Source organism: Triticum aestivum, chromosome 7D (assembly GCF_018294505.1).
Source record: "Triticum aestivum cultivar Chinese Spring chromosome 7D, IWGSC CS RefSeq v2.1, whole genome shotgun sequence".
Lineage (NCBI taxonomy): Eukaryota > Viridiplantae > Streptophyta > Magnoliopsida > Poales > Poaceae > Triticum > Triticum aestivum.
In genome coordinates this window covers 476012596-476024910 of record NC_057814.1, presented here as the reverse complement: position 1 = coordinate 476024910, position 12315 = coordinate 476012596, and the positions used below count along the sequence as shown (strand labels likewise).

The 12315-nt window shown below is 49.2% G+C and overlaps 1 protein-coding gene across 1 annotated transcript; it reads left to right on the top strand.

The window, feature by feature from the left end:
* The first annotated feature begins 1450 nt into the window (after positions 1-1450).
* Positions 1451-10163, top strand: LOC123167588 (amino acid permease 3). The gene is made up of 5 exons (XM_044585419.1): positions 1451-1715; positions 8229-8462; positions 8576-8669; positions 8763-9120; positions 9190-10163. Exons 1-5 carry the CDS (start codon positions 1583-1585, stop codon positions 9841-9843), a joined length of 1473 nt encoding a protein of 490 aa, XP_044441354.1. The 5' UTR covers positions 1451-1582; the 3' UTR covers positions 9844-10163.
* Positions 10164-12315: the final 2152 nt, after the last annotated feature.

Below are 12315 nucleotides of genomic sequence, written 5' to 3'. Positions count from 1 at the left end.
AAACCTTAGTTATCTACTGAGGTAAATACTTATTACTAGGTTATTTCACCCTTACACTTGGGGGTTACCCCACCACTCTTACGAGAGAGCAAGCAGTGATCATCGCCGACAAGGACGTGTCCACTCCGGTCGCGACCGAGTTCGCGTCCTTTCCGCCGCTGAGAAGGAAGGTGCCATCCGCCCCGGTCGCGACCGACTCCGTTCAGCCGAACATTTTTTCGGGGATTCTGGATGGCTGGATGCAACTGGAGGCGTTCGAGACGGTGTACGACTCACCGCAACTCTAACGAGCGGGGACAGCTCCAGGAACCGCTAACTTTGAGTGTGCCCAAGTCCTATTTGGTGAAACAACGGAGCAGGACACAATACAGTTTTTGCCCCTCTTTGCATTGACCCGTCCCCCTTTTTCCGTATGCCATTGAACCAATTTAGGGATACGTATGTCATTGAATTAATTTAGCGATGCATATGCCATAAAATGGTTTTGTTGCATACATCATTAGTGATCATGACCATTTTAGGAGGCTATCATGACGGGCATGATCAATGACAATCAAGAGTCTTGCATTATGACTTTGGGGATATCAACTCTCCTATGTATGATATTAAGCAAATATCGGCCAGTCGTAACCAGAAAAAGAAGAAGACACCCATGTCAAGAGGTCTAGTATTCTCATCCAAGGAGGATGTTTTGTTGTGTGAAGCTTTTTTGACCACAAGCATTGACTCTATATGCACAAAAAGAGAGGATGGATTAGGAGGGGAAAGGGTGAACAAAAAATTGCTGCTTTGGAAGGAGAGGATTGACTTGGAGATGCATGAGCCGTATGTCAAATGGGAGCTCGAGAAGGCAAGAAGTGGCTTGAGGTGAAGAAGAAGCAGACGTGGACTACTACTACTTTTTTTGGCATATGTGGAATTGTTAAATTGTGCTTGAGTTTGCTTTGTTGCATGATTGAATTGACGATGAATTTGTGCTATATGATGGACGCACATGAATTTGCATTTGGGTGTGGTTGTCCCAAAGGATAAATGAGGAGCCGTCCGACGCTGTCCGATCATGCGCCCGGACGCGCCCATGGATGTTTAGGGGGGCGGATTAGGTTGTAGATGCTCTTACAATCTCAAATTTTGATTCACCCGCAATTTTTTTGATTAAATAAGCAAATTTACATTTATTAGGATTGAATAACTTGATTAAGGGGATCTGCTTTATTGGTTGGTTGAAGTATACTACTACTACTACATCTAAAACACCATGTTTGACCTCTCCCATGTAAGTTGGCAGCTTTGTTGGAACCCCGAAACGACAGTGGAAAGGCGTACGTTCATTTCCAGTGTTTTACGATGTGAACAAATAAACAAAAAAGGGGAATAAATTATAGGATATCATACGCGCGTGTACGGCCGTTCTCCTCACCCCCTGTATATATAGGGGAGGGGAGGCTCTTCTCTCTGATTGTCATTCACTCGTTCTGCACAGCCACACCACCTACCCATCCTCCCAGCCAGAGACACAACACAGCTAGAGGGAGGAAGGGGGAGAGGGACGATCACAGCACTGCGCTGCACTGACGGAGAGATGACCAAGGACGTGGAGATGGCGGCGCGGAACGGCAGCAACGGCGCCGTCGCCGGCGAGGCCTACTACCCCCCTCCCCCGGCGCAGGGCGGCGACGTCGACGTGGACGACGACGGCAAGCAGCGGCGAACAGGTAAGCAGCACGATGCTCAGCTCAGCTACTCACTTCCTTCAACTCGCGTCTCTGCAAAATTGCGCGAGGGCTTGCACGCTTAATTATCACGTGTCCGGTTCAGCTAGCTTTTCTTGACGCCAAAACACTACCGCCGGCCGGCCGGCGCGGTCGCTTTTCTGTGCTTGTGCCATCGCCACGGTCGTGCTGTGCGGCGGCCGCCGCCGTCAGTCGCCGCTGCCGAGCCGGGAAACATGTGCTGTGCTGTCCGTGTTGGCGCTACGGAGTTCGGGTGCGGATTTGCCTCCCGCTGTGGGGGGACCGCACGCGACGCGAGGCTACTCTCCGCTTGTGTTCAGCAAAGGCGGAGGCGGAAGGCGGAGAGAAACCACCGGAAAGTTTAGCTAGCTGTTTTCTTGTTTGCTTTCGCGGTGGGCGGAAGAAACTATCATGCTCGCATGCCATGGCCATGGGGTCCTGGGCTTGGGCTTGATCGGTCAAACGTGTTTACGTACGGTCACTATGTCCTACTGCTCGCAAGGGTTGGACGGTTGTCGCGTCCCCTCGGTCTCTTTGGTTTCCTTCCAAATCGGAGGCTTGTGACCTATACACCAGATCAGAATCGGATAGAGAGGAAAAATAATGAAAAGAAAAATGAACAAGCATATCATCTGACGTGCACGTTGGAGCTAGATTTGTCTCGATACCAATATTTTTCTACCAATTATATATGAGCTCATCAAGCAGAGATGAGTGCTCACATGGTCGCAAGCATGGGTCGCATGTGGGTTCAACGGGGTCGCACGGTCAAACTCGATTGGAGGGAAACGGCCGGCACGCCTGTTCACTGTGCATCACTATACTGTCGCCTCTACTGCAGTACTGCTGCTGCTCCGATGCACTGTGAACAGCTGTGCACCTGTTCCGTTCCCGCAACACAGCAGCGTGTCTTACCGTAATAGCGCGCGCTAGCTAATCAATTATATTTACTGGGGAGAAACGTCGTCGGCTCTTTGCCGTTGTCATCGTGTGGCAGGGGCGGGAGGGTAGCGTGGATGCTCCATATATATGGAGAATTACAGGCGCGCATCTCTGACTGACCTACATGCGCGTGCGTTACCGCCACTTTACAGATTCTTCCTTGACCAGCACGTGTTGGAAGGAAATTAGTAGTATCCACCCTACTCGCTAGCTAGCCTTTTTGACAAGAGAAGAGATGCTGGTAGGCCAGGATAGATAGCGCTGCCCCTGAACGCTCAAGCCAACGGCGTCGACGGTCAGACTGAATGACTCCTGATTGTTCATTCTGCGTGCTAACCTGTCAATCTCACCAACTCGACGAAAGCCCCTCGTTGGTGCTCACCCTCTTCCTGGTGGTGGTTTCTCACCCGGCGGAATCTGTTTCCCTCACGCGATATATACTGGGCGCTTGACAGAGCCAAGCCGTATCAGTATCGCACGGGTCAAGTTTCCCTTTCAGTCGATTCACTTGGACAATTCTATGGGAATGGAAACAATATTACTTGCACGCACACCATACCATGCGAGCAACGCACAGAGCCGATATGAACTCTTTTTTTTTGACGCAAAATCTGACCCATGACTTTTTTTTTTAAACGAGGCAAAAGACTTGCCATTTTCATTGGTTAAGAAGGAGTGAGAATTGCCCGGTTAATTGACGGAAAACCGAGCTAAAACCGATACAATCCAACCCATATAACATGGGTACTTCCGGCCAACCTGGCCAGCGACATGTGGGATCACAGAGCTACATCAGCTGCACGAAAACCATGACAGCACATGCCAACAGAAGGCCACACGCGCGAACAACTGACAGCTCCGACTCTGACAACGATCATCACAAGGGAATATGCAGGACTTGCGCCGACCGTACCCGCCGTAGCCGACCATCGAGCGCCTGTCATCGTCACCGCATGGACACACTCCACCGCAACCAAAGCTCCTCTCGACGCCATCATCGTTGCCAAACAGAAATCAGCGCCCCGAAATGGCCGCCTCAGCAAACTACACGACGAAGATGCCGCAAACCACGCGGCAAAGATGCCGCAACCCACGCGGCGAAGATGTCGCCATCCACTGGTCTTCAGGTTGTGGCCGGCTCCGAGACGATGCCCCCAAGGAGGAAGAAGACGTGGAGGCGTCTTCATCGCCCGATCTCGAAGATCTGAGGTTTCCCTCCGGAGCCAAGGCCGCGGGAAGGGGGGAGGAGCACCACACAACAACAACGCTTCCAAGAAAGAGCACGACGCCCACGGGCGTCGCCGTCGCCAGATCCGGCAGAGGCCGGACATAGGATTTCTCCCGGAGATGCTCAACCACCACCTGCCCGCATTAACGCAGCCAACGAACCCCATCTTGCCGAGGCCGACCTCGAACTGGCCGTGGGATCCCGAGACCCACCACGCCCAGATGCACGCACCACCCCCCAGCCGAAGCCGCTTCCACCAAATCCGGGGCCGCCGCCCCGGCAGCCGCCACCACGCCGAGCTAGCAAACTGGCCAGCTCCTTAGCACCAAGCTGGGGGGGGGGGGGGGGGCGCCACCCCGCCCCAACCAGCTGCTGGGCCGAAGCCGGAGCAACCCACTACATCCGCAGCACCGCCGGGAGGAGCCTCGTCCAGCAGCCAGGAGCCTCTATCCGCATCCCCACTCGCCGGATCCACGCGCCAGGAGCCGCCGGAGCGCCGCCAATCGCCATGCCGTCCCCGCCAGATCCCGTCGAGGGGCATCAAGGCCGCACCCGAAGCACGCGCCACCACGCCCCTCGCCGCGCCCGCCTGCGCATCGCTCGCCGCCACCCCGCGCTGCCTCGCCGCGCCGCCCCGAGCGCCAGCGCGCCCGAGCTCCCTCTGGAGCGACCGACCCGCGCCGCACCATCTCGAGCGGGAGGAGGAAAAAGGAACCCCGCCGCCGCCGAGCCGCGCGGGCTTCGCCCGGCGACTCCTGCCGGCGGCGGCGAGGGGAGGGGGGCGGCGGGGTGTGGCTAGTGGCGGCGGCGGCTAGGGTTCGCTGCTGGCCGCCCGTGGGAGCGACCGAGGAGCGACCTGAGTCGTGTTCGACCCATGACGTTTGGAAGCACATCGTACGGCATAGGCATGGAGCTACGGGATCATATCCTTTCGATGCCTTCAACGCAGCAGATACGCTACTCCTATGCGCAAGCATGCCATGGACTAGGACTAGGAGCGGGAAAAAGATGGCCTTGCTTTTGTCCTTTGACTCGAGAAGCTCGTCAGAGATACGGTGTGGCCGCCCGAGAGGCCCGCGGGGTCTGCGCGGATGAGCTCACAAATGGATGCGCCGTAGGGCAGCCGTCTCTGACCTTCGGGCGCTCGCCTCCACGCGGCCCCGCAAATGTATGGCCTCTTCCTAGTTCCTAGCTAAGCTAAGTCAATATCCTCTCCTCCTAGCTACCATGTCGAGGAAAAAAAAAGGAGTCAATATCGTATCCTGGAGTTGGCCGGCCGAAAGCAAACGCGGATCATGGGGCCGTTTAGGTCATCAAGGGACATTCATGAGGCCTTGTGTTGACATTTGTTGTCTCCATGGTTTAGTGGTTTATTTCAACGTGTGATGTGGTATGAGATATCGGTTCTATGTACTCCTAGTAGGATGACATTCATCTTTTTATCACGCACTACCTCCGTCCTTGTTTATTGGTCCCCTTAATATTTTGTGCCAAATTTTGATCGTAAATTTAACTAAGAAAATAATAATGCATGTCATCAAAAATTATATATCGTCAGATTCATATTTAAACATAGTTTCCAATGATAGTATTTTCGGTTACATGCATTAACATTTTGTTAGTCAAATCAAAGATCAAAATTTAACACAAAATACGAAGAGACCAATAAACCAGGACAGAAGTAGCAGAATTAAAAATAGGAAAGCGTAAAATTATAGCGCAAAGTACACACAATTTTTCTCTAGGTAGTAGTAGTAGTATAATGTGAGGGTTCCCCTACATGCATCTCTGATCCAAAGGAATTTTGAAGTGTAATCCTTGGGTTGTTTTATTTATACCATTGAAAGTCATCTTTTGAATCATTATTTTGCATGACATTCCATAGTATTTTATTGACGCCAACAACTTAGAAAGGTTATCCTGTTTTTGCATTGATCAATCAAACATCCTTTCAACCATGTATGATACAAAATGACACGAAACTGCAATTCTACATATCTATTGCTTGTGTTACAGAACTTGTGAACGAAAGGATCCCTAAGTATTTTTTATTCTTCTCAAGGTCAGGATTTCCTTTTGACATTAACAAGATAACCTTGAATAGTTAGACCTTTTGAAAATGTAGACACACATGGGTTAAAGATATACACATATCACCTCATTTGTTCTTTTGAGACCTTGTGATTGTGAGCAAATAGAATCGTTTCACTTGTTCAATTAAGTTCAACTCTGAACTTACAATTTTTTTGGCAAAAAAAGTTGTACTCTTCCGTTGAAGAGTTGTTTTATTTTTAGACTAGTTGTAGTTTTAATTAAGGTTTTTTTGTTTATTACTCGAAACTAAACCAAGGATCTTGGTGGAATTATTTTTTCTAAACTTAATACACCAATATACAAAAATAGTATTCATACTTACCAGGCGCAAAATATTACTTTGTTGTAATTTTGTTTACTAGTGGTTTGAATAGATACATATTCATTCAAAAGGCCCGTCGCTAATATGCAAATATTAGCAATATTTGACGCTTTTTTATATATAGGAGTATCACATTATGTTACTGATTGGACCCTTTATTTATGTTCTCTGTTTGATCCACACACAAGTGAATGATTTTTCTGTCGAGGCGGGGCCAACCATAGTAGCCCCATGCCTGTCTTGTGCCCCGATCACAATAGGTTCATGGAAAATGTTGGTGTGTTTGTGATATCCTGCAAGAGTTTGTCCACCTCTATGTCTTGAGAATTACTCATCCCAAGATAATTTTTTGTTAGTGAAATGAAAATGTTGAGCACGCAAATTACTAGAAGAAGCATAAACATGCAAATTTCAGCTAAAATTATGTCCATTTGTGCGCTCTTCTAGGAAACAAGTTACATATTTGAGAGAGAAAAGTATACTTTTCGTCCCTCAATATTTGACGGAGTCTAGATTTGGTCCTTCAACTCTAAAACTGGACAACTTGCACCCTTAACTTCTCAAACCGGACAAGATTCATCCCTGGTCACGGTTTTGACTGGTTTTGGTGCTGTCCCTCCCTGGTTTTGATCGTTCCGACTCAAATTTGCCTACCTCTTCCAAGTCCACGCACTGTTTTCAAATTCGTTACTTTTTTCAAATACGTGAACCTTTTTAAAATTTGTGTACTTTTTTAAAATCTGCGTACTTTTTTCCAAGTTCATGTACTTTTTCAAATATGTGTATTTTTTTAAAGTTCATTTAGTTCTTTTAAGTTAATTTAATTTTTTAAAATTGATGTACCTTTCATATTCGAGTACATTTTTCTGAAAGAGTCCATGAATTTGAAAATTTTATGCGAACTTGAAAAAAGTACGCGATATGGACTTCTTTTGCGCAAAAATATGTGGATTTCAAAAATTATTTCAACTTGAAACAAGTATGTGAATTTCATACAAAGTTCATGGATTATAAAAGGAACATGGATTTGAAGAAAAATGCGGACTTTGAAAAGCATGTGGATTTGAAATAAGTATGCGAATTTCAGAAACAGTTCATGGCTTTGAAAAATACTTGGATTTGATAAAATTACACAAACTTGGGAAAATACGGGGATTTGGAAAAAGTACGTAAATGTTAAAAAATCACGGATTTGAAAAAAGTATGCGAATTTCAGAATAGTTCACTGATTTTGAAAAAAAGTTTGTTTATTTTTTAAAAATACGCGACCTTGTAAAAACTACGCGGAGTTGAAAAGTGTATGTGAATTTCAAAAAGTTCACGGATATTTTTTTTACAGGAATATGAGTGAGCACCGGTCAAAACCGGGGTGAGTCAACACCAAAAACCGGTCAAAACCGAGTCCAGGGACGAACCTTGTCCGGTTTCGGTAGTTGGGGGTGCAAGTTGTCCGGTTTTAAAGTTGAGGGACCAAATCTAGACTTCACCAAGAGTTGAGGGACGAAAAGTATACTTTTCTCTATTTGAGACTATCATACTATTTTCTTCATAAAGCACGCAAAAATGGCATAATTTGGGTCAAAATTGTTAGGTTCATACATCTTGCAACAATGCGTACATTATTATGATTTTTCCATGACTTCTAACTGACAGTTCCACACTGCCAGAGTAAATTACTCTGTAGTCTGTAGTGCAAATCATCGTTATATTTTGGGATCCCTTATATTTTTCCTTGCGAACTTTGGTAGATTTTTGGTAGTGCTAGATGTTATCAAAATGCAGAGTGTTTAAATTCAAACCTTAAAGTTTCAGCAGCAATTACAACGACGGAATAGTACTAAAAACTTCCAAGATGGTTTCCAAGAAAAAAAAATAACTGACCGACAATCTTGTGGAATTTGTTGAGCAGGGACGGTATGGACAGCGAGCGCGCACATCATCACGGCCGTCATCGGCTCCGGCGTGCTCTCCCTCGCCTGGGCGACGGCGCAGCTCGGCTGGGTCGTGGGGCCAGTCACCCTGATGCTCTTCGCGGCGATCACCTACTACACCTCCGGCCTCCTCGCCGACTGCTACCGCACCGGCGATGCGCACACCGGGAAGAGAAACTACACCTACATGGACGCCGTCGCATCCTACTTGAGTAAGTCTCATGCCTCATATAACCCGACTAACCAGCAAGGAACTTCTTTCTGAATTCAAATTTGGAGACGGGCGCAGGACTAACCATGTTGATGTACTGTTTTGTGAATGCAGGTCGGCCGCAAGTGTGGGCCTGTGGTGTTTTTCAGTACGTCAACTTGGTCGGGACTGCAATCGGGTACACGATCACAGCGTCCATCAGCGCGGCGTAAGTCGATTCACCACCTGACAAAGTTCTCAATGTCTCGAGATTTTGTGTTTTGACATTTGACTGGATGAATGGATGATCCACAAACAACAGTGCTATAAACAAGGCCAACTGCTTCCACAAGAACGGCCGGGCGGCCGACTGCGGCGTGTACGACTCCATGTACATGGCGGTGTTCGGGGTCGTCCAGATCTTCTTCTCCCAGGTCCCCAACTTCCACGACCTGTGGTGGCTCTCCATCCTCGCGGCGGTCATGTCGTTCACCTACGCCTCCATCGCCGTCGGCCTCTCCCTGGCGCAGACCATATCAGGCCCTACCGGCAAGGCCACCCTGACCGGCACCGAGGTTGGAGTGGACGTTGATTCGGCCCAGAAGATCTGGCTCGCGTTCCAGGCGCTCGGCGACATCGCCTTCGCCTACTCCTACTCCATGATCCTCATAGAAATCCAGGTGAGCAACCGCTGCCTGAGAAATCCCCGAGTCCGACGATGTAAGTCTGACAGAATGAACATGTTGTAGGACACGGTGAGGTCACCGCCGGCGGAGAACAAGACGATGAAGAAGGCGACCCTGGTGGGAGTCTCCACCACGACGGCCTTCTACATGCTGTGCGGCTGCCTCGGCTACGCGGCGTTCGGCAACGGCGCCAAGGGGAACATCCTCACCGGCTTCGGCTTCTACGAGCCCTACTGGCTCATCGACTTCGCCAACGTCTGCATCGTGGTGCACCTGGTGGGCGCCTACCAGGTGTTCTGCCAGCCCATCTTCGCCGCCGTCGAGGGCTTCGCGGCCGCGACCTGGCCCAACGCCGGGTTCATCACCCGCGAGCACCGCGTCGCCGCCGGCAAGCGGCTCGGCTTCAACCTCAACCTCTTCAGGCTGACGTGGAGGACGGCGTTCGTGATCGTGAGCACGCTGCTGGCCATCCTCATGCCCTTCTTCAACGACATCCTCGGCTTCCTGGGCGCCATCGGGTTCTGGCCGCTCACCGTCTACTTCCCCGTGGAGATGTACATCCGGCAGCGCGGGATACCGAGGTACACGACGAGGTGGGTGGCGCTGCAGACGCTCAGCTTCCTCTGCTTCCTGGTGTCGCTCGCGGCGGCGGTCGCGTCCATCGAGGGGGTCACGGAGTCGCTCAAGAACTACGTCCCGTTCAAGACCAAGTCATGAGGTTGGGAGTTTTTGCATGCTGTGAAATAATCAACTGGTCGTCGACGATGCTTGTTTGTGCGTGAGAAATCATCGTCGGCTGGGTGCGTCGGTGAGGGGTCTATCCCGTGTTACGCCCGTCTGTGTTGCTCAGAACCTCAACTTACTCAAGGAAGGGATATATTTATAGATCACCTTATCCTACAGGCTCCAGATGTTGGTCCTGACTTTATGTACATAAACTTGAGTTCATACCAAAAACTGAGGATGTTTAACTTGAGTGGTGGGCCGCCCCTTCCTCATCTTCTCACTCTCCGTGTTGAAATGTGTTCCTTCGCCTCTCTCCACCACTTTGGATATTTGAAGTTAGTTGTTGGTGTATGAAATTTTTTATGGTACTCCCTTAAAGCGCCGGTTGCCTTTTCTGGTTTTCGTTATATAATTTTGACTATAATTTTCACATATTGTATTTATATAACGGAAATCATCCGCGTCCATTGTGTGTTTTTCATTCAACGGCCACTGAGTTAATCTCCACTAACCATGTCTGCCATGCATGTACAAAAGGCAGAAGCTAGAGATGCAACCCACATAGCATAGCATTAGAGCATCTCCAACAGCCGCCGAACGCCGCGCGCTAAAAACTACTTTGTCGCACGACCATCGCCTGATTTGGCTCGGCGGGCAGCGCTGGCTCCAGCACCCGCGCTAAAATGCAGCGCGCGCGCAGCTCCAGCAGTGCGCAAAAATGCAGCGCACACAACTCTCGCACAAACAATATATGCATTCCAAAACAGAAGCAAAAAGATCAACCATAAACAAAAATAAATCAAAATAAATAGTTCAATTTCGTTATTACAACTCAAACAAACAGTTTATCGTTCAATACAACAAATAGTGCAATAAACAGAACAAATAGTTCAACAATACAATATCGAACGCACAAATCATGATGCTCTTTGTCGTCCATTCCATGCCCACCACTCCTCAATGAGATCCTTCTGAAGATCATTATGCGCTGCGGGACATCGAATGGCATGATAGGAGGCAACAAAACGGGCCACCCTTTCAGCCCTCCGTCGCACTCGCACGGGATGTCCCAAGAGCTCATACTGAGAGTAGTCTACATCTTGGCCACGCTCATTCTCGATGATCATGTTATGCATGATCACACAAGCGTGCATGATGTACCAAAGCATTTTCTGATCCCAAAATCTAGTCGGTCCTCTCACAATAGCAAATTGGGCTTGCAAAATCCCAAAAGCTCTCTCCACATCTTTTCTAGCCGCCGCCTGAGCATTGTAGAAATCAAGATTTTTCTTACCTTCCGGCTTTTTCAACGGCTTCACAAAGGTTTGCCACCTTGGATATATGCCATCCGCTAGATAATAGCCATAGTTGTATGTACGGTCATTTGTTACAAACTGCACCGGTGGAAAATCACCATTTGCAATCTTATTTATCAGTCGAGACCGGTTGACAACATTGATGTCATTCAAAGATCCAGGCATTCCAAAGAATGCATGCCAAATCCAAGTCTCTTGATCGGCCACCGCTTCAAGGATTATAGTGGAACCCTTTTTTGGTCGTGGAATTGCCCATGCCATGCCTTTGGACAATTCTTCCAACTCCAATGCATGCAATCTATTGAGCCAAGCATACCAGGAAAGCCGCGAGCTTTGTTCATCTCCAATTGCGTTGTGGCGTCTTCAGCATTGGGAGATCTCAAATACTCCTGGCCAAACACTTGCACAATTCCGACTGCGAAGCGCTTGACACACATGATGGCTTGGCTCTCACCCATAGCCAAGTGATCATCAACTAAATCAGCCGGGATACCGTATGCCAACATACGCAAAGCGACTGTCACCTTCTAAAAGGTGCTATGCCCGAGCTCTCCGGCGGAATTCCTCCTTTGCTGAAAAAACCGGTCATGGCTCGCTAGTTTCTCTGCAATGCGCCCGAACAACTCGGTGCTAATCCTAAACCGGCGACGAAAGTACGACTCCGGGTATGTCGGATTCTCCACGAACTAGTGCCTCATCAATCTGTTATGGGCATCGATCCTATCCCTCCAAATTTTCTGCCGACCCATAACCGAACCACCGTGCTTCAGTTTTTTATTGATGTGCATAGCTAGGATCATTACAAGATCCTCCTCCTCTTCCATATCAAATTCTTCTTCGGAAGAATCATACGACGCACTCATCTACAATGTTCAATACTATGCTATAAAAACTACAAACAACATGCACCAAATTCATGAAGTTTGAGCAATACATACCTTGCAGGCATTTTGTCGAACACCTTGCGGGCGCCGAGCGGCCGGGCGCTGTTCGTCGGAGGACGGACGCGCACGAGGGGCGGCGGTGACTAGAGGGGGGCGGAGGAAGCCGCCGCGGCGCGGGGATAGGCCGGGAAGCGCCGGAACGGTCGCCGGATGGCGCGGGCGGCGGCGGCGCCGCGGCTGGAGGGGGGGGTGAGTTGCGAGCG